General features: G+C 51.0%; 1 protein-coding gene and 1 long non-coding RNA gene across 2 annotated transcripts; one reads left to right on the forward strand and one right to left on the reverse strand.

Moving 5' to 3' along the window:
• Window positions 1–6,291: 6,291 nt before the first annotated feature.
• Window positions 6,292–25,197, reverse strand: Csk (C-terminal Src kinase). The gene is made up of 13 exons (XM_015480422.2): window positions 24,779–25,197; window positions 10,867–10,946; window positions 10,406–10,519; window positions 10,177–10,289; window positions 9,621–9,840; window positions 8,633–8,726; window positions 8,390–8,455; window positions 8,201–8,300; window positions 8,019–8,109; window positions 7,569–7,642; window positions 7,268–7,463; window positions 7,071–7,157; window positions 6,292–6,894 (listed from the first exon to the last, which is right to left on the reverse strand). The coding sequence occupies exons 2-13, from the start codon at window positions 10,879–10,881 to the stop codon at window positions 6,712–6,714; spliced, it is 1,353 nt and encodes a 450-aa protein (XP_015335908.1). The 5' UTR covers window positions 10,882–10,946; window positions 24,779–25,197; the 3' UTR covers window positions 6,292–6,711.
• On the forward strand, window positions 19,039–26,755 carry LOC125613294. Its single transcript, XR_007343805.1, has 3 exons — window positions 19,039–19,328; window positions 26,103–26,107; window positions 26,745–26,755. It is a non-coding gene; the product is annotated as an uncharacterized LOC125613294 (long non-coding RNA).
• The last annotated feature ends 347 nt before the right edge of the window (window positions 26,756–27,102 follow it).

Genomic DNA, 27,102 nt, shown 5'->3' on the forward strand with positions numbered 1-27,102 from the left:
ATAGCTGAAGTTTCTTTCTTTCTTTGTTTCTTCTTTTCCTTTTGTGGTACTGGGGATTAAACCCAGGACCTTGGACATACTAAGCAGTGCTTTACCTCTACCACCGAGCCATCTCCCCAGCCCATTTTACTTTGAGGCAGGGTCTAATTGTCCTAAGCTGGCTTTGAACTTGTGATTCTGCCACTTAGACTCCTGAGTAGCTAAGAACCATAATTTTTTTCCTTCATGCTGGAGCCCAGGGCCACATGCATGCTAGACATGAACTCTACCTCTGAATTGCACCTGCAGCCCTGCATAGCTAAAGTTTTGCTATGCTTTGTAAGTTCTCTGTAGGACTCAGTTCCTGAAGCTCTAGGAATTGACTGAAGTCATGGTTGTAAATGGACAATTTTAGGATGTGCTAAAGGAAGTTCTTTCTCAACACTAAGCCCGCAACACTTTTGCTTGCTCTCCCCCTGGATTTTACAGCAAAGCTTTGGAAACGAGAATCCCAACTTGTTCTTTCTTCTTGGTCCTTACTCTGTCCTTCCAGCTCCTGCCCTGTGCTCCATGAGAATTGCTCTAGCAAGGCCTGAGTAATGGGCCCTGTTCTCTGGATCTAATGAGCTGTTCTCAACCCAACCTCTGCAACATGCAGCCTGCCCATGTCCCCCACCCCAATGCCCCTATATTGTTGAGGCCTCCCTTCCCTGTGCTGAGGCCCCTGCCTTTCTCAACCGCTTCTCCCCTACCTAGGCTGCTCCCTTAGCTGCTTTGTCTTAGCTCCCTAAGTTGGGGCTCCTCAGGGCTCCTTTCCCTCCTCACTTTCTATATGCTCCCTGGCCCAGCCTATCTAGGCCCATAGCTTCCAGCACTTTGCTGTGGGTTTTTTTTTTTTTTTTTTTCAGTTGTTAATGGACTTTTATTTATTTATTTATATGTGGTGCTAAGAATTAAACCCAGTGCCTCACACGTGCTAGGCAAGTGCACTACCACTGAGCTACAACCTCAGACCCCTTTGTTGTGTTCTTGATCCCCAAATCCCTACTACCAGTATGGCCTCTCCCTGGAGCAACAGGCCCTGAAAGAATATCTCTCTCTCTGCAGGGGACATCTCTGCTTGATTGTCACTAAGACTCTCCCAACATCATGTCCAAACTAAATTCCTCTTCACTAGCCCCTCCCTACTCAGCTTCTTTTAGTCTCACCACTCATCTTATTATGCAAGAGGGTAAAAGGAATTGCCCCAGGGGGCTGGAGTTGTGGCTCAGTGGTAGAGTACTTGCCTGGCATGCACGGGGCACTGGGTTTGATCTTCAGCACCACAAAAATATAAAATAAAGATATTGTTTCCACTAAAACTTAAAAAATAAATATTTTAAAAATTATTTTTTTTAAAAAGGAATTGCTCTTAAGTTCGCTCTTGTCATTTTTACACTGTGTCACCATGTCCCTCAATCTCTCTGAGCCTCTAATGTGAAAACAATAACAATATATACCAGAGCTGGGTGTGGTAGTGCACAACTATAATCCCAGAAGCTCAAGAGACTGAGGCAAGTGGGTCACAAGTTTAAAGCCAGCCCCAGCAACTTAGCAAGGTCTTAAGCAACTTAGTGAGACCCTTTCTCAAAATAAACATTTTTTTTTAAAAGTACTGGGGATGTGGCTCAGTGTTTAAGTGCACCTGTGATCAATCTCTGGTACCAAAAAATAAAGAAAAATAGTATATACTTCCAAGATTTTCTAGAGAGTTTCAGGAGGTAATACAAATCAAAGACCCATCAGACTGAGTACTCAGTAAAATGCCACCTGAGCCTGTAACCCCAGAAACTCAGAAGGCTGAAGCAGGAAAATCCCAAATTCAAGGTCAATATTGGTAATTTAGCAAGACCCTGTCTCAAAATAAAAAACAAACAGGGCCAGGTTTGTGGGCCACCACAACTGTAATCCCAGCCACTCAGGAAGCTGAGGCAGAAGGATCACAAGTTTGAGACCGGCCCCAGCAATTTAGTGAGGCCCTAAGCAAATTAGTGAGACCCTGTCTCAGAATAAAAATAAATAAATAAATAAGGCTAGAAATGTGAAAAAGCACCCTAGGTTAAATTCCAAGTACCCCCAGCCCCCCCCAAGCCAAGCCAAAAAAAAAAACCAGCTGAATTTATCTTCCTCTCCACACTGTTTCTGCAGCCTGGGCCACCATTAATCACCCTCCAACCTGGCTGCAGCCTCCCTACCAGCTCATCTCCACCCACAACCTAGACCTCCTCCAGGCCAGTGTGATCTTCCTGAAATACAGATCTGACCATATCATTCCTCTGTTCTAAAGCCTTCAGTGGCTCCTGGTCATCTTGGCATGCAGTTGAACTTCTCTTTGGACACAACACAATGCCTTTATTTTTATGTGGTGCTGAGGATCAAACCCGGGTCCCGACCATGCTAGGTGAGCGAGCGCTCTACCGCTGAGCCACAATCCCAGCCCTGAACTTCTCTTTGGATCTGCTAAGCCAATTGGGGTCTGGGCCCTGCTTCCTCTTCAGCTTCATTTGCTCCCAAACCACACCCTTTGGCACCTGAGCCCAGTCATACTAAAGCACCTCACCAGCTTTGCCCCAAACTGCCCTTCTTTTGCCGGGAATGCCCTTGTTGTCCCTGCTGCCCTCCCAGTGTTCAAGAAGCTGCCTGGCACCTCCCTTTGCCTCTGCCTCACTAGCTGGTGCTGGTATCAGGGAGCAGGTGTCACCCCACTGGATTTCTGGGCACCAAGTTGAAAGTCTGGAGAAGAAATTTTCCCCGTTTGTCCACAAGCTCCTAAAGATGTCTTCTCATCTACACTGAGCCGGCAGCCAGCACAGAGCAGAAGGGAATGATGAGAGAGAAGAGGCCAAGCTACAAAATGAGACTGAGAGACTGTTTGAGAGAGGAGTAATGAATGAATGAGGACATGCTATCAGGTGAGAAAAGAATTGGAACATCCAGCTGCCTGGGCCTACCTTCACTCAGGACCCTATCAGCTGGGCCCTGTCCCTTCATATGAGCACCATTACAGGGTTCTGGACCCTAGTTGACTTGGACTAGCTAGTGAGAGTTATGAAAATCTCCACCCACCCCTGCATTAGTGAAGTCAGGTTGGTAGGCTCAAACTGGCCATGGAGAGTACTTATCCCATTATCATAAACACTATAAAGAGCTCCCCACCCCACCCCCTGGCCCTAGATTTGGTTGTTAAACATTCACCAGTACACCACTGCATGAACTCTCTTCCACTTTGCAATATCTGAGGGACTGTCCCTTTCCCCTCCCAGGCCCTCCCTCCCTGTGCTCTGGGTCCAGCCTCCCATTCCTTGCTGTAAGGAGGGTTCCACTGCCATTTCCTCCCCTTTGTATCTTCTGCTTCCCTTACAGGATTTAGACATGACCCAAAAGTCAATGTCCTTCCGGTTGGCAGTCAAATCTGCTGAAGCCTTTGCCTTCATAAAAACCACTCCACATATTCCTCTAACTCTCAAGCTCTCCTTCCTCTCCATTATGGTTAAATTCCTCAGAAAGTTTTTGACCTCAGATTGCTTGTTCCTTCTAGCCACTGCCATCTGGAACAGGTCCCTACCAAAGACAGATATTGCTAAGGCCAACAATGACTTCCTTGTGGTTACTCAGCAGGCAACTCGGCCTCCATTTCCATGTCTCTTGGGAAGCAGGGACCCTGGTGGCCTCACTCTGATCTCTCCCTTGGCCTGTGACGCAGCCCTTTCTTGTTTCCTCCTCAGCACCTATGTAGCCAATTTCTTCATTTTGCTCTTTCAATGATAAGAGTCCCTCAAGGATTGATCTTGGACCTTCTGTGTCCTTCCACAGTGACCTCACACTTGCCTATAGCTTCAGGTTCAATCCTGAAGGGAAGGATGAGAGAGAAGAAAGGGGCCAAGCTAAAAAACAAGTCTGTGTGTTTGAGAGAGGAGTAATGAATGAATGAGGACATGCTACTAGGTGGAAAAAGAGTTGGAACATCCAGCTGTCTGGGCCTGCCTTCACTCAGGACCCCATCAGTTGGGCCACACTCTGGTCTCTAAAGTAACTCAAAATTTCTTCCTCTAGTGTCTGGGTTCCAACAACTTACTCAACAGCTTAACAGTTTCTTTTCTTTTTCTTTTTTTTTTTTTGGTACTGGGGATTGAACCATTGAGTTACATCCTCAGCCCTTTTTATATTTTGAGACAAGTCTTGTTAAGTTCCTGGGGCTGGTCTGGAATTTGCCATCTTCCTGTCTCAGCCTCCCGAGTCACTGGGATTACAGATGTGGGTCATCACATTTGGCCTCATGGCAGTTTCAACAACACTTAAAATTCAACATACCCTTAACATAACTCCTGATGCTCCCTCCTAAACACGAGTCTCCTGGTTCCCTTGCTTAACAGGTGCCCTGCACATACCCTGCCTGCATCCAGTCATTGGGGTAGTCAGGCATTAATGGCACCTCCCTCTTCTTCATCCTTATACTGAATCCATTACCAAGTCTGTTCAATTTTACCCCTTACATCTCTCTAGAGCCCACCTACCTCCCACCATTCTTTGTATTGAGACAGGGTCTCACCAAGTTACCCCAGCTGGCCTCAAACTGTGGTCCTCTTGTCTCAACATTCCAAATTGCTGACAATACAGGACACCACACCCAGCCAAGCGTGATCATTTTAAAACTACAGTCTGACATGTCACTCTCCTATCCTGCTCATAGCCTGTCATTGGCTTTCCAAGGCTGTTGACTCGGTAAAAGCCACATCCTGGCTAAAGATTCCCTTCTCCAACCCCATCTCCCAGCCCCAGGCTATCTGTACAGAATCATCACCCGTTTTCTTGGATATTCCAAACAAGCTACCCCCTTGAGTCTCAACTTCTCTCCCTGGCGTGCTGCTCACCACCACCTGTGTTCTTGCTCATCCTTCTTATCTTAAATGTGTCTTCCAGGAAGTACTCCTTGATCTCAAGATTCCCATGTTAGGTGTTTCTTTCACAGCCCTGATGTTTGTTACTACGTGTGATTATTTGTCTTTCCAAACATGAACTCCACAGGGTTTGCTTTTGCTCACTGATGAATGCCAGGCCTAGCACACAGCCAATATGCAAATATTTGCTGTTGAATGAATGAATAATGGTCCACTTTCAAAAAAATTAGTCTGGCAGTGTTTGCAGAAGATGGAGGTGATGAGGCTGCTGCACCGGCAAGGAGAGAGTGCAGTGGAAGGAAGTGCAGCAGGGCTGAGAAGCAAGTTCCAGGCACACTACAGGTCAGAACACCCTGCTTTTCAGTCTTGCTGTGGTGAGAGGAGGGTCAGGAGTGCTGCGACAACTGGAACCCCCCATCTGCCTCAGGGATTGAATCAAGCCTTCCCTTCTTCCCAGGCTCTGTTGGACAACCTAAGTGTAGGGAGAGAAGCCCATAGCTGGTCTTCATTCCCTATCTGTGTGCCCTGCATGGAGTAGGGAAGGAAGATCCCTGAACACAGGGCTGGATCTCCATCCCCTGCAAAGTCCAGTAAGGCACAGGGGTTGGTGCAGGTGAGGGTGGGGTCAGGGCAAAGCTATTACATGGTAGGTGAAACGTGAGAACCACCAAAGGCTGGAACCTCCCCTTCCCCAACATGGTCCAGGGTTAGCATCTTTAGGCACGAGCTATGCACCTGCCACAGGGACCCCCTCCCCATCTGGTCAGGCCTAGCCCCTCCCCCACCCTCAGTCCACACCCCTTGTGTTGAAGGCTTGAACACAGCAGGAGAGGCAGCCCAGGACCTTCAGGCAACACCCTGTGGACAGCCCCCCCACCCCCAGCGCCAGGGCCAGGTGGCAGCTGGGTGGGGAGGGGCGGACAGTGAGCGCTTCCCCATGAGCAGACACAGGACAGTCGCTCGTGCAGCTGACACAAAGCAGAGGCTACATCTCCCAGCCATGCTTCCCCCCAGCCCCACTCACAGAGACAGAGGGATGGACAAAATGGCATGGGGGGACGACCTGGCAGGACAGGCAGGCTCGGCGGAGGAAGCGCCGAGGCTGGATGGCGGTGTCCTCATGGAGTGGTTTATTACGATTCCATCTCACAAGGCAGGTAGGCGAGCGGCAGCGGCACATGAAATCCAAGCCCCTGACAGACGTCTGCCTCGGGCGCATGCAAACAGTGCAACATGGTCAAGCGCAAACACGGGCGACCGAGGCGACACGGGACACAGAACACGGAATGGGGAACGAGGCTGGGGCATGGGTCCCTAGAAAGGGGCCAGTCCCCCCCACCCTGGGGGGGCAGGACAGGAAAAATAAGATTCGTACTTCTTGTAAAATGCCCATTTGCTGGGTACTTTCTTTCTCCTTATCTTGAAAAATAATAAAAAATAAACACACGGAAAAAAATCTCAAAAAAGTAAAGGAATAAAACTCTAAGAAGGCGAGCGATGGGAGGCCAGGAGATGGCTGACTGTGATGGGGGCACTGCCTCCACTCCTCAGCCGCCTCCCTTCCTGGCCCCTGCAGTGGGCAGGCACCCCAAGCCTACAGGTGGGTCCATGAGAGAAGGTGCCAGGCTTAGGTGGGGTGCCTGGGGGCCAGAGGGGACAGGCTGGGCAGAGGAAAGAAGCCTGCCAGCCCACTGGGGCTCAGTTCAGGTTTGGGCCCAGCGAGCAGCAGGGGCACCAGGTCTGTGTTCTTCCAGGTTCAGTCCCCACAGGCCCATGACCTGGGTGGAAGCAGAGGTCACAGGTGCAGCTCATGGGCTTTGATGTGTTCAAGCTGCTCTCGAAGCTGGAGGAAGGAGGGCCGCGTGGTGGCATCCAGATGCCAGCAGTTCTTCATAACCTCATAGACTGCGGGTGGGCAGCCATCTGGGGCGTCCATCTTATAGCCCTTTTCCACCCGAGGGACAACGTCCTTCAGGGGCTGTGGGAAGATGAGTGGTACGTATTAGTGTAGTGCCTGACCACATAGAGGACTCCTACCTGGCATCCCTCTTCAGGGACCCCCCCTTTCAGCAATACCTCAGACCCAGTGGGATGACACACCCCTGCCATTCTATCAGTCCCAGCCATGCACTAGGCCCTAGCGCCCAGACTCACAATTCTTGGGTAAGGCACTCGCCCAAAGGAGTAGATTTCCCAGAGAAGGATTCCAAAGCTCCACACGTCAGACTTGGTGGAGAATTTCTGATATGTGGATGGGAGAAGAAATGTCAGATCCCGAGAATCTAGGGGTGGTGGGTGACACAGAATCCTAGCCCACCACAGCTTAGGACCCAGGGGAAGGCTGGTCCCACCTTCTCTCTCAGAGCCTCGGGGGCTGTCCACTTGACTGGCAGTTTGCCTGTGTCCTGGGTGCTGGAGGCCTCCTTGGTGAGGCCGAAGTCGCTGACCTTGGCCACATTGTCCTCAGACACCAGCACATTTCTGGCAGCCAGGTCCCGGTGCACAAAGTTGTTGCCCTCTAGGTATTCCATGGCCTCACAGACGTCTCTGGGGGGCAGGCCAGTCACATGGCCCCTCAGATCAGGGCTCCCACAGCAGGTTGGGGGGTCTTCCTAGAACCCTCACCCCAACCCCAGGGACTGCTTCACTCACAGTGAGAACTTCAGGAGACAGTCTCCGCCCAGCACCGACCTACCCCGAGACCTCAGGTAGTCCACCAGGCTGCCCTGGGGGCAAGACAGACAAGATCAGCCCCTCAGGTCAGATTTGCCCTGTAGCCCTCTGGACAGTGGGCTTGAGGGCTAGGTAAATGGCAACACCAGGGGAGTAGGAAGAGGGAAGGAGCGGGACACTGCTGCTGGACACCATGTCAGCATTATCCCTCAACCCTCACAGAATCTCTGAGGTAGGCTTTATTATTATCATCTTCATTTCACAGATGAGGAAACTGGCTTGGAGAGGTAACCTGAACTCTTCAAAGTCATGGTCAGCAAATGATGGGCTAGGACAAAAGTCCAGCCCTAGTGATTTCAAAGCTCAGTTGGGGTGGGGGCAGGGGGAGTCAAGGAGGTAGATCCAGCCAGGATTTGGGCAGGTGCTCACCTTGGCCATGTACTCAGTGACAATGTAGAGCCCGCCCTTCTCCTCTACAATTACACCGAGAAGCTGTACCAGGTTGCTGTGCCGAAGTTGCCTGGGGCAGGACAGGGTGGTTGGAGCCTTTGGAACCTGCCCCGCCCCCCCCTTGCCTGTGGGCAGCCTCCCCCTGCCTCCACCCAACTCACGTCATGACAGAGGCTTCGGCCAGGAAGGCCTGGGCGGTGGCATCATTCTTAATGCACTTGACAGCAACTTTGTTCCCCCGGTAATCACCCAGCATTACATCTGGAGGGAGAAGAATTGAGGGCTGTTCCTGGACTCCCCAGACATCCCCACTCCCAGCTCTTCCCAGGCTCCTAGACCCTCCAGCTCACCTCCAAACTCTCCCTTCCCAATGGTCTGCAGCAGCTTCAGCTCCTTCATGTTCAGTGCCCAGCCACCTGTGGGAGGGGTCAGTGAGGGTGTGGATGCTGGACAGGCCAAAGATCAGCCCCTGATGGGACAGACAGACTGGACTGTCTCTAGACTTGTGGTCTTTAGGCCTCCAGAATGGGGGCAGAGCCAGAGGCCTGGGGGTGGGGAGGCAGGTGAGTAGGTTTGGGGGTAGATGCACTCACTGCGGTAAAATTCATCCTGGGCTGCCACTGTGCCCTCCATGACCTTTGGTTTGATGAGGCGTGTGCAGAGTCCATCTGCATCAGTGGTGTAGTGCTGGGGAGAGGAGGGCAGGTGCTTAGGTCAGCCTCCAATGGGCCCCATGTCCTCTCAGCTAGTATGCACTGCTCAGGCCTGACCACCAGAGGGCAGCAGAGGCTGACCCCACCCTCCTGGAACTATTTGCATAGGGAGGGCTCCCCATTTCTGGCAGGGCAGGAATGTCTGTCCATTTCCCATGCCACCCTACACCCAGCTGCTGGACAGACAGCTGGCTGTTGCTACCACTCAGGCTCACCAGAATCCTGAGGTAGAGGGCAAACTCTGGTTTGGTCCTAATGCCAACCTCTAGCCAGGTGTGCTCAGGACCCCACCTTCCTTTGCCAAGACAGCAAAGTGAGTCTGGAGGCATCTGGGAAGCCACCGGCAGCTACTGGATGCCAGGTGTGGCTGGGCTAGATCTGAAAGAGCTGGTCTTGGAAGCTGCAAGAACCTGTGAGCATGTCCATGCAGGGGAAGCTAGAGGCACCTGACCATCAAGGTGTAGGGCTCCTGTTTACATATATACATCTGGGCATGTGGTTATGCAAATGGAGGGAAGGGAGTTCTAGGATGAAAGAGACTCGGACTCCAGTCCTAGAACCTCCAATATATAGCTGGGGGCCCTTAATTGCTTTGAACCTTTATGTCTTAGTACACAAAACGGGGATAATGCCACCTTCCTTAGGGGAGGATTATAGGATCAGAGGTCAGTCCTGGCATGCAGCAGGTGCTCCACCAAAGTGTGAGGAAAACAGGGGCTTAGAGATCGCCAACATGTCTGGGTTAGCCCACCAGAAGAAGCAGGTAGGACTAGAGCTAGAATCTAGGGTTGTGTGTCAGTATCCACAGATAAGTTTGGGGTATATGTGGGGATGGTGAGGCCACCTACAGGTACCCTCCCACCCTCACCTCCACCAGCTGCATTAAGTTCTCGAAGTACACTTCTTCGTCAATGCTGAGTTTGCTGGCATGGTACATGATGCGGTAGTGCTCCACCTTGCCGTCACAGCTCACGCACAGTGTGTAGTCCCCGGGGTAGTTGGTACTTTCCCGCACCAGGAACAGGCCTGTCTCCGGTGGGTATAGAAGCCGCTCAGCCTGCTCCCGTGTGATCTTGCCATGGAACCAGCTGGGGAGTGGTGTGGCCAGGGGTCACAGTGGCCCAAGGGTACTGACCACCCTGGTGCCTAATGCTCTGCTTTCTGAAAGTGCTTCCTCTGTTCCTGGAGCTCCCACTCGCTCAGCCAGGCTACCAAGGTCCTTATCTGCTTCATGTCTCTTTTTTCTTCTGTCCTTGTCAAACCCCTCCTGCTCCTCCCTCTGTGAGGTCTGGCCTGATGTCTTGTCCCTCCTCTTGGACCTACATACAAGTCCCTTACTCTGGCCCCAGGCTTTCCTCTGATGCTCTTCTGGAAGGACCACGCCCACTTCCTCTTTTACCCTGTCCCCATCCTGTGGTACTCACGGCATGAGGCTGAGTTTGGTGCCTGCCTTCACGCCCTCCCGCTTCTGGACATAGTTGGCTGGGATGATGCCTTCACGGCCCACCTTGTTCTTGGCCTTGTACCAGTTGGGGTCCTGGTGAGAGGGTAGCCCAGATACATCCTCAGGTCCACCCTCCCCTGCAAGTGAACCAAACCCAGAAGGAAGTCCCAGAGGTGGGAAGGTGAGGTGGTCATAAGGTCCCTGAGTACCTTGGTGACAGCCACAATGGTGAGCACATCTCCTTTGCAGAAGGGAAGGTCCTGTTCAGCAGTGCCGTGGAAGTTGTACTTGGCAATACATTCTGTACCGGATGGCCAGGCGGCCTGAAGGGCAGGTGACAGGTGGGTAGAGGCATCCTGGGCCTCCTCTCCACCCACCTGCCTGCATGCCTTTGATGTCACAGACTCTCAGTTTAACTCATGAGCCTGGGTGATGTGTCTCTTTCCTGAGAACTCTGGGTCCCTTCCTTACCACCCCAGACCTGTGCTCTTATCTTGAGGCCCTGTGTCTTGACAGTGGGTGCTGGAATTTTACTTTACTGAAAGCCTGGGTTGGGACAGAGGGTGGGAATAATGAAGGCAGGCTCATCTAAGCTCCCCCTGCTCTTTTACTGAGCACCCCTGGGGGGTGACAGGGACGCAGAAATGCCTGAAATCTGCACCTCCGGTACCTGTATTGCTGACATCTTCTCAGGAGATCTGGCGTCTCCGTGTCACAGGAAGGCTGAACTGTCACTTGGTACCATTAGAGCTGTGGGGAGAAAGATGAAGATTGAGGAGGGGTAAGAAGAGATGGCCTCTACCCATACTGGGATTGACTTGACTCCTTCCCCAAAAGGAGTTGATCAGGTGCCAAGGCTTCCAAGAGCTGGAATGTGGGGGCAGGGCTGTTTTCTCCAGACTGAGGCAGGAGCATGAAGTCTCCCAGGATCAGAGGCAGCCATCAACCCTAAGTACACAGGGGGCCTTAGAGGTCCATTGGAATGACCAAGGGGAGCAAAGGAGGCTTGGAGAGTCAGCAGCACTAGAGCCAACTGCCCAACAGTCCCAAGCTTGGGGCAGCAGCTGGCCTGGAGAGAAAGGAAGCCCAGGACAGCTTTGTGAGACTCAGAAGGTGCTGTGTCACCTGGGAAAGTCCCGTGTGGTTCTGTGGGCCTACCAGATTCCTCTACAAAAGCTTGCCCTGGTGTATAGAGCCCCCTTCTGGGTACATACCAAGAAAAAAACAAGGCACATGTCCACCAGGACAGGCACAGGCTCACTCAGATGAATATTTTGTAGTAAATCACAGATTGGGATGGGCTCAGGTGCCCAGAGAATAAAATGGTTACAAGAGGAGACACTGTACAGGGACAAGCACAATACACTTCAGCTACAAAACAGCCTTGATGAATTCCTAAACATAACACAAACCAAGAAGCCAGAAACAGAAAAACACATACTATGTGATTCCATTTGTATGAAGCTCAAAATCTGGCCAAACCAATTCATACTGTCAGATGACCACCCTTTGAGGAAGACTGGAAGGGGCAAGAGGGAACCTCTGGGTGATGGTTATATGAAACATTTGAACCCAGTCATGGAGTGGGTGCACTCTGTGGCAATTCACTGAACTTCACCCTTATGACTGGAGAACTTCTTGGTTGTGTTTACTTCAACGAAGCTGAACCACCCCAAGGACTACCCCAACCAACCCCACATTCCAAGAGCAGCAAGCAAACCTTATCTGCACACCTGTGCCTGACTCCTTCCACCACCACCACCTTCCCAAACACAGTCCAGAGGCAACTCTGTGGCCACATTTTCATTGGGACAGAGACTTCTCCATGAACCTTGTCATCATGCTTATTTTGATGGGATGGAGGGGTTCAGCAGCTGGGCTGATGGTAACAAACATGATCAACTGCCTCCAATCAGATAGTGGGAGAGAACATTTCAGTGCAGAGGTGTGTTTGGGGAGTACTGAGCTGAGCCCTGAAGACTGGAGGGTTTACAAAAACAGAGGGAAGGTCAGAGAAGGTACCCCAGAGAGAAATTGGTGTGGCAGCCAGAGCAAGGGTGTTGGTGTAGGGAGGAGACAGGCATAGCCTGAGAAACTGGCTAGGATGGAAGTCAATGAGGAAGAAAGGCAGGACAGGCTTCACCTGGAACTCCATGACCCCAAACTTCCAAAGCCCAGCCTTGTCTCTGCTGTATCGAAGGTTTGGGCCTGACATAAACCTTGCAGGTTGCAGGGGGGCTTCTAATCTACTGTATGAAACAGGGGATGGATTCTGAGGGCAATGTGGCCTAGGGAGGTTTGGATCCTTAATCCTGGAGCCCAGCAGAAGCTGAGGAGAAAGGAACCAGGGAAAATGACCACTTCTAGGCCATACTCCTGGCTCTACACAGTCAGGCAGATCTGGATTTCAAACCTTGCTCTGCCATGCAACTCAGGGTGAATGACTCAACCCTTCTGAACATCCCTCTTCCTTAAGTGGAGCACAGAGGCCCCATGCAAGCAGGTTGTGGAGGAAGTGCAATGAGACCCCGAACTTGTTTAGCATGCCCTGCTCCTCATCTCTGCAGAACACACAGCCCTTCCCACATCCAGAGTCAGCCTGTCAACCTCTGCTGTCTATTCAGGGGCACTGAGGCCCATGGAGGATGAGCTTGGATTTCCACAGCCACATTCACATGACTGAGCCACCACGAGTACAGGAACCTGCACTTGGGCCCAACAAGATGCATGCTACAGGGAGCTGTGAGCTCTCCTTACTCCCATTTTACAGACTAGGAAACTGAGGCTCCAGAGAGTGAACAACTTGCCTAAGATCACAAAGCTAGTTAGGAATGACATTCCAAGCTTGAGTTGGGGTTCCACTGTGGTTGGCTTGGTCCCCAACCTTCAGGTCCTTTTAGCCAGAAGGCCCTGCCAGTATTCCACATCCCCACACCTCCCCCAGCTTCCCCAAACTCAAAACCGGCTGCCACCACAGGAGGGCGCGGAGGCTGTTGCCCTGTTAGTCACCCTTCCAGCTGTCAGTTTGCAAACACTCCTTCCCAGCCTGCAGCTGCTGCTGCCACCTCCCTGCTGCCTCAATGATAATAATAAAAATAATAACAGGTCCTGTTTTCTGAGCACTTATCCAGTGCCAGGCCCTGTCCTTGGCACATCATTGTTCACCCAATCCTAATAACTCTGAGAGACAGGCTATTATTATCTCCATTTTACAGATGAGGACTTCAAGTGAGGCCCAGAGGGGCATGAGGCCTTGCCAGGGGTCGTCACACCTTGAGTGAGCTTCTGGAGTCCTATTCCAGACTCCTGATCTGCTCCGCAGTCCTCCTGGCACCTAAGACCCCTTGTCTTATGTGCCCACACTATGCCCCCAGGAGTTGCCGTTGGACTGGGAACCATGAGGCTGGGTCAGCGCAGAGCAGTGTGGGGGAGAGAAGCAGCCATAAGAGTCTAAGACATTAGTGCTCAGAGGAAGGGGCAAGCTCAGGAGTGTCCAGGGTGGGCCGTCTAGAGGGGTGGGGCTTTGAAAATCAGAAGCTCTAGACTCAGAGAGGAGCCAAACCCATTACCTTTACTCTACTAGCTGTGCCTCTGGGACCCATTTCCTCTGTAATTCTCAGTGAGAACCTACAGTTCCAAGGGCTGCTCAGAGGAGTGGAGTTGCTGGCCCTTCTGGGAGGCTCTTCCCTGGTGAGATCCTGAGCCCAGGATGGCTCAGCAGTCCCCTATAGTACCCAGGCTGGGGCCTCCTCCTTAAGGGATCCCCAGGAAGTGAACCCCTTCCCTTCTAGGCCTGAGTCATGAGAGACAGTGGCTGAGAGAGATGAATGCAATCTTAGGCCTCCACAATCCAGCCTGCGTCAAGGACAAAGAAGGGTCCTTCATAAGATTATCTGCAGAACACTGTCCAGGGAGTCAGGCGCTCTGAGTCCTGGACATGCCTCTGCCACCAACTGCTGTGTGACCTGGGGAGTCACTTGACCTTTCTGGGACTTGCTAGCTCCCAGTACTTTGGCCAGACTTATTTCCCACTGGCTATTACCTACATTCTTCCCACCTCCCTTCCTTGCCATTCCTTCCCTGCTCCCTCTCTCTTCACCTAGAGAACATCCATTCAACCTTGGGGGTGCGGCAGGGGAATGCTTCTGCTGTGCACATGCCCCCCTAAAATGTAGTAGAACTACTGTTCCTAGTAGCAAGAGATGGGAAGAAAGACTTTATGCCCATTAATGGGGGACTGAATAAACAAATCAAATTCCAGAGAGGGAACAGCATCTTCAGCCATAGTGGAATCAGAACTTATCTCTAGGTGAGGATTAGGAAGATTTCCCATGATACAGAAAATAAAATGGAAAAACACCAGCCCAAGTGTCACTAAAGCTTCTAAGCATTACCCTCTGGATTAATCAGAAAGGGGAAAGAGAATCTTAACAGTAGGGAGAGCTGACAAACACCTCAACCAAGGAATCATATGAAGTTGAGCACCATCAATAAGGAGACAAACAGACACCAAGTGTGTCCTCCTGTGATGCATTGAGAACCCAGTCTCAACCTATGTGGTATTCCTGCCAGTGCTGTTCAGCTTGATTTGAATGAGGAAAGCAATTCAACAAATCCAAAACAACCAGTTCAAACTCTCAAGGCCAATGTTATAAAACATAAAACAAACTCTCAAGGCCAATGTTATAAAACATAAAACAAATCCAAAACAACCAGTTCAAACCAGTTCAAACTCTCAAGGCCAATGTTATAAAACATAAAACAAAACCAAGAATACCCCGAAATCAAAAAACAGCAACAAAAAGGTTAGGATGATGTTTTAGTTAAATTGGACACTAGAGGCTGGGATTTTGGCTTGGTGGTAGAGTGCTTGCCTAGCAAGTGTGAGGCACTGCGTTTGATTTTCAGCACAGCATATAAATAAATGAATAAAATAAAAGTCCATCAACATCTAAAAAAGTATTTTAAAAAAATTGGACACTAAACAAACATAACAAGATTTAATGAGTGATCCTGAATTGGATTCTGGATCAGGGAGAAAAAAAAAAACAAACTAGGAATAATCGTCTGAGCTGGGCACAGTGGCACATGCCTGGAATCCCAGTAGCTTGGGAGGCTGAGTCAGGAAGATCATGAATTCAAACCTGCTTCAACAACTTAGCGGGGCCCTAAGCAACTTAAGAGAGACCCATTTCAAAAAATAAAAAGGGCTGAAAATGTGGCACAGTGGTTAAGTGCCCCTGGGTTCAATCCCTAGTACCGAAAAAAAAAAAAAAAATCATTTGAGGACAATTGGGAAATAGGAATAGTAAGTTAATATGGAATTAATGTCAACTTTCCTAAGTGTAATTATGTAAAAGATACATAGGTTCTCAGGAAAAACATGATACATGCAGCACTAAACTCAGCAAAAAAAATGCATTTTCGTATGTATTTATATAGATAAAAGAGATAAGACAATTCAGGAAAATGTCAAGAACTGGCAGATCTGAGTGAAGGATTTATGAGTATTCATTTCAACTCTGCATGTGTATGTACTATTGGCTCTGTGCATGCCAGGTAAGTGCTCTACCACTGCTCTACATTCCCCACCTCCAGTCCTTTTTAATTTTTGAGACAGAGTCTTGCTAAGTTGCACAGGCTGGCCTTGAACTTGAAATTCTACTGCCTCAGCCTCCCCAGTAGCTGGGATTATAGGTGGGAAACACCATTCCTGGCTATTATTTCAACTTTTGGTGGTTTAAAACACACACACAAAAAAAAAAAAAAAAGAAAGAAAAAGGCTACGGAATACAACCGGGTACAGATCATCTGTTGTACACCATGAGTAGATGTGTTTTTCTTTCTTTCTTTTTTTGCAGGCAGTACTAGGGATTGAACCCCAAAGCAGTCTACCACTGAGCTACATCCCAAGCCCTTTCTATTTTTTAATTATTATTATTATTTTGGTGTGTGTGATACCAGGGATCAACTAGGGGTGCTTAACCACTGAGCTACATCCCCAAACTTTTTACATTTTTTTCTAGAGATAGGGTCTTGCTGAGTTGCTTAGGGCCTTGCTAAGTTGCTAAGGCTGGCTTTGAACTCTTGATTCTCCTGCCTCAGTCCCCCAAGCTGCAGGGATTACAGGCATGTGCAACAGCACCCCGCTTTTTTTTTTTTTTTTTTTAATTTGAGACAAGAGTCTCGATAAGTTTCTGAAATTGGCTTCAAACTTGTGATCCTCCTTGTCTCCGCCTCCCAAATCGCTAGGATTACAGGCATGCACCACCTGTATGAGTTGTTTTTGAAGACATACAACATATCCATAGACTCAGGTATGTCTAGGTTATCTTTGGAAAGACACAGGAAAAAAATAACAGAGGTTGCCTCAGAGATGGGATGGGAGAGTAGGATCAAATTCAAGGAATACTTTCTTTTTACTCATATTTGATATTTTGGGGTTTTTTGGCTGCTTTTATTTATTTATTTTTTAAAATATATGCACCTATTGCCTTCCCCCTAAAAATAAAATTGAAAATGTCACTTTCTGAAAACCACCTCTGCCAAGAGTCTTCCTTGGTTTCCCAGCTATGCTGGCTGCCTGCCTCCAGGGTCTCACATTCTAGCAATGCAGCGAGAACCTCACTGGCCATGGCCTGTGGTTTAGGGCGTACTAGGAGCTCTGCAGGGGGAAAGTTAGTTCTGACTCATAACTGCATCCCCAACATGGGCTGGGCCCAGAGTGCCTGCTCAGTAAAGGAGTGCTGAATGAATGAAGAACGAACAAAAGGGAGAAACCAGACTGGCTGTGCCACACTGAGGTCCTGTAACTGGAAAACTATATTTAACCCCAAAGGGACAGCAGCTGTCACCCCCACTCCCACAGGGTTGGAGGAAAGGGGGCTTGGGATGTGGCAGGACCAACGCTTCACTCTGACTTTCTGCCCTAAACCCTGCTCCCAGCAGCCCTTGTGCTAGGGTCCTGGGAACAGGCTGGGCATTGTGCCCAAGCACTGAGGTCAGTGGCCACAGCCTCAGGCAGGCCTTTCTTGGGAGCCTAGGCTATCAGGGAGGGGGGACGGAAAGGAAATTGGGAGCCCAGAAACTCCCTGGCTGCCCTTTCCCTGCCCTGGAGGCAGCTGTAGACCCCCAAAGCCAGACACATGCCGATGATCAGGGTAAGTTAAGGGGCCCCTGCCCTGCCCCCTCATCAAAACTCCACTGCTTAATGGGGCGTGGGAGCTTCAGTAACTGTTTACACCCAGCTAAAAATACCCACTGAAAAGGGAAGTGTACTAGAGACCTGGGGGGACTTGAGGCCATGGCCCCTAGAGACTCTGGTCTTGAGACTGAATATATGATAGCTGAATAATACAACTGAATACATAATTGCTAGACCTTGCAAGGATGGGGGCAACCACTGGAAGCAACAGGAAGGTTCTACCTTGCCTTTTGCTCTTTTGAACCAATAGCTCAGGGGCCTTCCTCTGTCCAGTGTCATATTTGGTGGGCCAGGATGGGCAGGAGGAAGAAAGGGCCCAAAAGGTCCTGCCCCTGGAAATCAATTCATGAGCTTTTCCTCTGTGCCCATCCCAGGGCTAGGTGCAGGAGACCCCAAAAGAATACAGACCTGGCTTCTGTCTGACTACAGAATGGTCAACCATGACTTAGTGTGCTCAGAGCCTCAAAAGATTGAGGACAGGATGTAACTCAAGTGGCAGAACACCTGCTTAGAATGCCCCAGGCCCTGGGTTCCATCTCTGTGCTGTTTAAAAAACAACAACAAAACTGAGGAAGGACAGGGGCCATCCAGGAAAAAATCTAAGAGGAAAAGTGGAAAGGAGGAAGGGAGCTGGAGCTGGAAGGATCTCAGGGGAAAGTAAGAGGGAGAGGATTGGAGGGATGCCCTAGAACAGGGCAAGGTTAAGATTCCAACTGCAGTATGGAGGGAGTTAATCAAGACTGAAGGCCCAAGGAGGCTTTGAGCTCATCCCCCAAGTTTCCAACAGGTCACAGAGCAGACACAGGCAGAATTAAGTTTCAGACTTGGGCACGCCCCCCTGGAAAGGGCAGAGCACCTGAGGAGGGTGGGGCTCCCCCACCCCAGGCCAGCAGTTGGGCTGGTTTGGCAGCAATAAAATCAGCCCCACCCCTGGTTCTGCATAAGGCACCCAGGCTGACAGCACTTATATCCCCTGGCCACACACCAGGTGGTGGGGCTAGAGGTTTCCTAGTGATCCCAGAAAGCCTGGGCAGGTACACTCACTGCAGAGATGTCTTGGGGGGGGGGGAGGGGCAGGGAGCAGTAGGATCAGGCACAAGACCTTTGGAAATGCCTAAAGTTCCCTGGGAGTCGGAAGGGAGTAAAAGGATGGCCTCCTTTGGCTCCAGTACATGCTGTCCTACCCTCACCTCTGAGGCTCCCTTTAGCCTTCAGTACCCCAACCTAAGGAAAGCGGTGAGTTTAATGACTGAAAAATGTTAAAAACCAAATTACAGCAACTCACTGGCTTTTTTCCTGTCCCCAATGGCTTGGTGGGACCGGAAATCCTGTCTAGCGGTTTGGGAGCAGTGGGGGCTGGGTTAGAGGAGGCTAATGGGGAGCCTCCTCCCCCAGGCACCACTGCGGCTAGAGGCTGCCACTCCTGGCCCAGAAAGGTTTCTAATTACCGCTCAGAAGCCTAATTACCTACATGCACTGGGCAACCGGGACTCTGGGCCTCCCCAGGGCCATAACCCAGGCCCCTGCTCCCCTACAACCCTCTTAGTGCAGGCTGTGGTCTTTGCATCTTTATTTGCTTACATTTACATGCAGCTTCCCAGCACTAACCTTCCACAAACCCTTCAAAGTTATGGATTGCCCTTGTCCATCATTTCAAAGTCTCTCAGTCATGGTAAAGGAGGGAAGACTGAGGGTAGAGGCCCATGAGCTGTCTAAAACTTTGGCCCTCAGAGTTCTGGTCTTCCTATTTCCAAACTGGGACCTACAGAACACAGCTGGGAAGGCAAAGCTATTGGGGCTAACACAAGGACACATAGCTTACCACCCACGTGAGGGGAAAGGAGGCTGTCAACACTCCCCTGCAGGATGGACTGCAAAAATGAAAGCATGCAGGTACAGCCTACTGGTTCAACTGGGTTCAGGGATCTGTGTTGGTTATTTAATCCTAAAGGAAAAACAAACAAACAAACAAACAAACAAAAACACTCACAGTCAAGTACTGTTGATCCTTGTTAGATAGAAGCAGAAACAAGCTCTGATAAGGGTTACCCACTGGGGGCCACCTAGCTTCCAAAGGCTAGAACAGACTTGAGCTCAGATCTGTCTGAACCTTGGTCAGGAGACTTTTCTTTCAACTTTCCTGAGGCAGGATAGATAACACCCTAAAAATGGACAGATTGGGGGCACTGGGGTAAAGGGGATCTGCCTAGCACTTGGCCCTCTTATTCTAGGAAGTAGAGGTAGGAAGAGGCCAAGGGCTGGTTCAGCAAGAGAAGCCAGCAGCCCCTGTGAGAAAGAAGCTCCAAACAAGAACCTCTGCCCCCACCATGCCTGTCTTCAAGTGATTCTTGATTTTCACGTGCCTATTCCCTCCCTCCAGGAAGTCCTCCAGGCTGTTCCAGCCCACCCAGGGTCCCAGCTTCTGAGCTCCCACCAGCCCTGCCAGGAAGTGGGAAGCACAGGCCTCTCCTGATGGACTCCTCTGAGCCTGGCTCCTCTATGCCAAGCAGCAGAGCCTGGCACCTCCCACCCCATCTTCTGGCAGTGTGGACAGCAAAGGCTATAGATGCACAAGGCTGAGTGAGGACCAGTGGCAGGCTGGGCAGGGCTGAAAAGCAGCAGCCAACATGGACAAGGGTGAGAAGACACCCAGTTTCACCCACCCACAAGGCTTCCAACCATGCAGAGAGCAAGACAGGCACGGGGGCGCACAATAGCCCCTCTTTTGCTTGTTATAGACCACAGAGGGGAGGGGAGGGGCGGCGGGAAGCTGCGGTTGGAGGGTGTACACAGCAAGTGTGTGAAGAGAAGCTATCCTCATCACAGCGCCTCAGAACCAGGAAGAGAAACTGAGCGGGAGGAAGGGCGGGCTGGGCCGTGGGGCCTCCAGCCCTGGGGCCTGTGGAGGGGAGCTCCCAGTCAAACCACTTCAGCCTCTGGGCCTCAGTCTCCCAGTAGAACAAACAGGATTCTCTATCTGCTTCTATCAAAATGCCTCTGATCCAAGCAGTCTATAACCGATGGGCACTGCAGGCTGCATCATGCCTGATAAGAGAGCACCCCCAATTCATGGAGCACTCCTGACCACAGGGAACAGGGGCTCAGCTACAAAAAGCCAGTCTCCCTCCCTGCTTGTTTCTCCCTCAGCCACACAGGGAGCACACCAGCTCTTCCTTCACCAGCTCTTTATTTTTAGGTCTGAATTTGACTTTAATCATTACTTAGCGGATTCTATTTCCAGTCCTTGGATGAAGGGACCCAGAGGGGAGGAGGAGGGAGAGCCAGTGCTCCCTGCCGGGCGTGGGGGGCAGCCTGATCCTCCACCCATCCTGTCCTCAACCAAGGGTGGGGGAAACTGAGAAACACCCAAAGGGCTCACTCTAGTCAGGCCAGCATCTTGGGGAGGCTCCACCCTGTGACCTCATCCCAGCCCAAACTGTGGGACAGGAGGGCAACTGTAATGCCCACTTCCCCTGTACCAAGACCAGGCAGGAGGAAGAAGTCTGGCAGCCAGAGTCCGAGGTCACAAGCCTGAGGGACCTCTGCACTGAATGGGCCACCTCAGGGAGGACTCCTTGCCTAGGTTAGCCCTGGGACACCTTAGAGTCATCTGGGGCTATAGTCTCTTGGACCCAGGGAGTGCCAAATTGAGAGTTTGCTCCTACTGTCCACAGGGTGGCCCCTGGAGGACACTCCCAGTTTTTCAAGTCTGCATGGAAGCAGAATAAGGGGAAGCAAGGTTTGTCACAATGGCACAAACTCAGGTTAGACCTGGGCAACACCTGCCAAGGAACATTCTAGAGCTGGAAGGCTCTAGAATACCCCCTACCCTACCCCTCAGCTTTCTTCCCCTGCCAGGTCACTGGGAAAGGTGGGAAGCTGAAGCTGGCCTGGCTGTCCCTGGGTTGGGGCTCAGGATGCCCTGCCTAAGCTCAGGCTAAGGAGACCTCTATTTCTACAAGAGAATGCAGGACTGGGCCATACTTGCAGAAGCTGGAAGGCAAGAGGCCTCCTCCACTCAGCTCTGACACTGGCAGACCGGAAGGGAAATGGGTGGGGTCAGACCCTGGACATCAACCAGCAGCCCATCTTCCCAGGGCCAGCCCATGCCCTGAGCCAGCCAATCACATAGCAATGGCATTTCTACCATGGGAGCTGGGGGTGGCAGGGAGGCGGAGCAGCACACTGGCCATAGTATCCTGGAACCTCATAGAACCTCTGCCTCTGGGCCTCAGTCTCCCTGTAGAAAAAAACGGGATTCTCTATCTGCTTCTATCAAAATGCCTCTGACCTGTGTAGTCTATAACCAATGGGCATTTCAGGCTGCATCATGCAGCCTATGGAGCCAGGTTCAGGGAAGTCAGTCAGGAGAGGCCTGTGCTTCCCACTTCCTGGTAGGGCTGGTGGGAGCTCAGAAGCTGCAGCCCTGTGTAGGCTGGAACAGCCTGGAGGACTACCTGGAGGGAGGAGGTGGGTTTCAGAGGTCTGGGCAGGAACATCTCCCTGCTGGGCCCATGGCTCAGGTGTCTTCCTCCATTTGAGCCAGCCTGCAGTGGGCAATCCCCTCAATGACAACCTCTATCTACAGAGGGAGAGGAGAGAGGATATGCCAGGCATTTTCTAGTTCCTCAGTTAACAAGTTCACACTTCTCACACTTTCCTTTAAAGCATACATCACCATTCCTGTTATTTATACAAAGGAACTCTGGTTCAGAGGGTAGTGACTTTCCAACCCTTCATTCTGGCCTAAGTGGCATGGCTAGGCCTGGTACCCACGTGGCTTGAGTGCCAAGTTGCCTGCTCTCTGCTGACTGCTTTTGGGGCTCATAGTAACAACCCCCACAACAGCAACAGATGGGAAGTGCGTGCTCAGTAAGAGGGGATGAGTGAAGCTGTTGTGGCAGAGCTACTTAGAATATTCTGTAGCTATTTAGGCAGTTACTTAGACTGTGAAGCACCATAAGAAAATGCCCATACACTCAGTACTGAATTGAAGGTGTCACGGCACCCACTCTCCAGTGCTCCAGTGAAAACAGTGACGAAGGAAGAAAATCAGGAAAAAACTGGCAGGGACTCCAAAATGCTAGAAGTCACTGTCTAGTAAAGAAATAGTGGGTAACTTTGTTTTCTAAGTTTTTTGCAGCCATTTTGTTACTTTCTAAATTAAGAAAATTAGTATGTACATAGTTTTCTTCCAAAAAGCTCATATTTGCTCCCTTAGGTCCCACCTGGCCCCAGTTCTGGCCCAGGTGTCTAAGGACATTTCTACCATGGGACAGCTTTTTCCACCTGGGACAGCCTCTCAGACACAGGAGGATCTGTCCCTACCTTCTTTCCCAGACTCAATGCCTCTGTTCTGTTTTTTGAGGGCTACTTGTTAAGGTTCGAAATCCCTCAAAAGATGGAGTCCAGAACTGGACCCAGATAGTTCCATCCCATTAGGCCATGTAGGTCACACAATCACAAGGTACTATTTTGAGGGAGGCTGAACTCTGCCCTCTCTCCAATACTTGCTCCATGTGGCTCAGCCTCATGGGGCCAAGTGCCCCTGCAGCAATGAAAGGACTCATCTTCTGGTCTTTGCCCTGACCCAGTGCAGGGAAAAGAGCAGCCACTTCTGAGCAGGAGGAAAGAACCGAGCTCAGATTTAAAAAAAAAAAACAACTCCCTGCACATATGTCAGCCTGTGTTAGGCTCCTTTCTACAAAGGCCTTTGGGGATCCTGGGCCGCACCCTTGCAGTTCACAGTTGGTAAAGAAGCAACCAACTATGTCAGATATTAGGTCCCAGCCCCAGCTCCTCAGGATGGAAAGGAAGTCAGGACTGGGTGTGAGGCTATGTGAGTACAGCCTCACAGGCTCAGAACATCTGGGCCCCTTCTGCTATGTTTGTCAGGGAAACAAGAGAGGGAAGAAAAAAGAAAAACCTAAATCAAGAGTAGGGGACCTCAAGTAGGACAAAACTGCAGGTGACTCCAAGGTGGCCCAGACATGGCTCAGCCTTCTCCAGGGAACCAGAGGATCTTGCTATAAAGCCAAGCTCACTCCTGCTGCCTTTGCCCCATTCCTGCTGTGACCACACCAAGAAAGACACTGGAACACCTATGGTACAGGTGTTAGAAATGGGCCCTGGTGGTATCCTCACTCAGCTGATGCTTCCATGCCTGACAGGGTGCTGCCAGTGGAGACAGAGATCTCACCTTATCCATCTGAATTTGGTGTGTTCCTGTGCCTGCTAGGCCAAACATGTAGGGAGGGCTGGGTCAGGACTGACCACAAGACTGTTTGAACTCAGTGCCAGCAGAATTCTGTGCCATACTACACAGGTGACCCCACACATTCACCACATCCCCTGTCAGTAGGACCAAGGCTCGGACATTAAGGAAAAATATTATGGGTAGTTCTGATGCTGTCTGAGCCCAGACCTAGACAAAACTGGGGCCGGAAGCCCTCTCTAGTCCTCTGCAGTGGAACACGTGCTCATCCTACAAGATCCCTCCTAGGCCAGGGAGGGGGCCTGCATCCTTGATAGGTAACAGTGCCAGACTCAATGCACTGAGTCTGGTTTCCTCCCACCCATAGCAGTCCAGCTTTGCAGAACTGAAGGTGAAAGACAGCTGGCTTCCCTCCACCAGAGGACTGGAGTAGTTACCTTCCCACCTTTGGGCTAAGTTCCTGGTCTTCAAAATGGGCAGTGAAGAGAAATCCTAGTTAAGTTCCAAAGATCTGGTTGATGGACACACCCCTTCTTAACATCTGGGCCCAGAGGAACCTGGGAGAATGGGCATTCCAGGGTGCCAGGAGGTGGGAGCATGAGGCTATTATTACCCAGTGTTACCTCCACCCCAGACAGAAGCCCTGCCCAGTTTCTCCACCCAGGGGTCAGAGGTCCCTTGGCTTAGGCCTGATCTTCCCAGAGGCAGAAGGTGACAGGTTCAGTCCCAGGACCTGGGCTTCAAGCATAGTTCAAGGGAGGTGGCTGGGCCCTAGGCTGTCTGGAGCCAGAGTACCTTAGTGTAGGAATGGAGGAAGGGGTCAGAATCAAGTGGACCAGAGCATCTGCAAGGAGGTCCTGGGCAGGAAAGGGCTAACTCTCAGGAGTCAGGCTTATTCTCCTGGGCCCTGGATCTCTAGACACCTCCTACTCTGAGCTCCACACTGGGGGAACTCGGACAGACCTCAAAGAAGTCTGCTGGGCTGCTGAGCGTACCTCCCTGGTGGCTCCTTCCCAGCAAGATTCTGACAGAGACTCCCGGGAGAATTCGAACCCGTGGAGGAGAGGGTGAAGGAGGTGGGGGATGGGAGTGGACGCGACCGCGGTGGTAAGAGAGGCTGGGGACACCCGACGCCCAGCTCCTCCCGGGCTGCCAAGCACTCACCTTTCTCAGGGCACTGCGGTCCGGGCCACCTCGACACGGGCGGCATCAGCGGCCTGCAGGACGGTCCATGCGGCCAAGGGGGAGGGGAGGGGCCTGGGGGTCCCCAGGGGGTGCGATACAAAGAGGTACGGATGCTAAAAAAGGGGGAGGAAGGACGGCCTGACAGAGGCAGGGGGACAGCCGCAAGGCCCCGGTCCGAGAGGGAAGAAAGGCGGGGGAAGGGGGCGGGAGGGAGTCAGGGGGAGGAAACAATGTAGCCGGCGCGGCCCCGGTAGAGTTCCGCTTCCGAATGCCGCTACCAAGGNGCCCGCCGCAGCGCGCCTGCGCGAGGGGGCCTGCCCGGCGCGCAGCGGGGCGTGGGCCTGCGGGACAGCGCCCCCTCCTGGGCTCCGGGAGGACTGCGGGGGGTGTGTCCGCGTCCACGCCCTGCCCCCACCCGCCTTCTGGCGTGAAGTATCCCGAAGTGTTCTCCCCGAGGGCCCACCATCTCGTTTTGGAGCAGCCTCGCAGTCCTCTCTAGACGAAGCTCCCTTGCTGCTGAAGCCGGGCCTGCTTCCCTCTCTTCGGGTGTGTCTGTAAAGAGTGAACCTCACTCGCAGCAGTAAGCGCTCATTCATTCACAAACATTTCCTGACGCTGACAGTATGACAGGCCCTGCTCTGGAGTCCACTAATGACACCGCTTCAGTACTGTTAGGCGTTCTTAGTTGAGTGGAGACAGGCCCATAGGCCAATGGGTCGTCACATAGAACTAATCGATAAAAGTGGAGAGGTGCTTGTTCAAGGTCCACAGGAAACAGAAAAGAAGGGAAGGCAAGTGGGGAGACTTCATAGAACTGGGACCCTGGCAGAGGGAACAGCATGCACAAAGAGGCAGGGAGCAGTGAGAAAGCTTGGTGACTTCTGGAAACTATAAATAGTTCAGTAGGCTGCAGCTTTAAGTGTGGGTGGGGGGAGATGGGTTCCTGCAAAGTACAAACTACAGGGGCAAGAGAGAGCCAAAGAGCCTCATGGGATTCTCTTGGACTTTATTTTGAGCCTGGAGGCAATAAGGAAGTTGTTAGTAGTTGTGTTATCTTGAACAAGTTACTTGACCTCTCTGTGTTGTAGTATTCCCATTTGATAAAATAGGGAAAATAATAACAATAACGTAAGGTTTTGTGGGGAAATAAGTAGGTTTAAAGCACTTAGTGTATAGTGCCTGGCATGGGGTGAGTCCTAAATTAAATACAGACTGTTATTATGTATCATTGTTCATGATGAGCAGGGAGACTCCAGCAGAGGTAGCCAGTATTCAGGTGTTTTCTAGGGACTGGATCCTGAAGGAAGAGTCACTTTTAGATGCACAGAGAAAAGGGGACATTCCTGGATGGGGAAAATGAGGCTGCTGGCAATGTCCTGAAATGCAAGATAAGTAAGAAGGAGCTAAAGGAGTGAAAGGGACAGTATAGGTCCTGTGGGAGGCAGAGCTGGACAGACAGTGTGGCTGCAGATTGCAAAGAGCCATAGATGCCAGGACCAGGATTTGGGCACTGCCCTCCAGGCAAACTACTGTTAGGCACTTTGACCCACATGCCCCAGTACCAGCTTACCAGCAAGGAGCCCGCCATAATGATATGGGGAGGGATAATTTTTGAGGAGGCATCCAGTAGATCTCAGAAGTATGGCACAATAGGGGGTGGGATATGGATTTGGGATTCAAATCTCAGGGATAAATCTTTTTTTTTTTTTTTTTTAGTATTTATTTTTTAGTTGTAGTTGGACACAATACCTTTATTTTATTTATTTATATATGGTGCTGAGGATCGAACCCAGGGCCTCACACGTGCTAGGTGAGTGCTCTACCACTGAGCCACAACCCCAGCCCTCAGGGTTAAATCTTAATCAGGCCTCTTACTATGTATGTGGCCTTGGACTAGTTACCTAAGTTCTCAGCTCAATTTCCTCTTCTGTATGATCAGGCTCAGGCACACCTCTGTTATGAGAGATGGGGCAGATTCAGCAAGATAACGGCTTGGGGTGGAGCTGACTTCTTTTGCTTTCCTCTGAGGTCAAGATGGAATGATAATATGGGGCCTGGGGGAGCAGGGGCTGCCACTCAGCCTGAAGGAAAGTTCTTTTGCAGCAGCTCTGCAAAGGTTTATGCAAGGGAGAAATTGACATCTTTTCCCTCACCCTGGCTGAATTAATTGTCAGAATGATAAAGCAAGACTTTGGGGACTTGGTGAAAACACTCTAATCCCTACTCCAGTTTTGTCCCCTATCCATCTTCCTTTACTCGTAAACATACTTGACTCTTCCCTCTGGGCCTGCTATGGCCCTATG

This window comes from Marmota marmota, unplaced genomic scaffold, assembly GCF_001458135.2.
Source record: "Marmota marmota marmota unplaced genomic scaffold, marMar, whole genome shotgun sequence".
Lineage (NCBI taxonomy): Eukaryota > Metazoa > Chordata > Mammalia > Rodentia > Sciuridae > Marmota > Marmota marmota.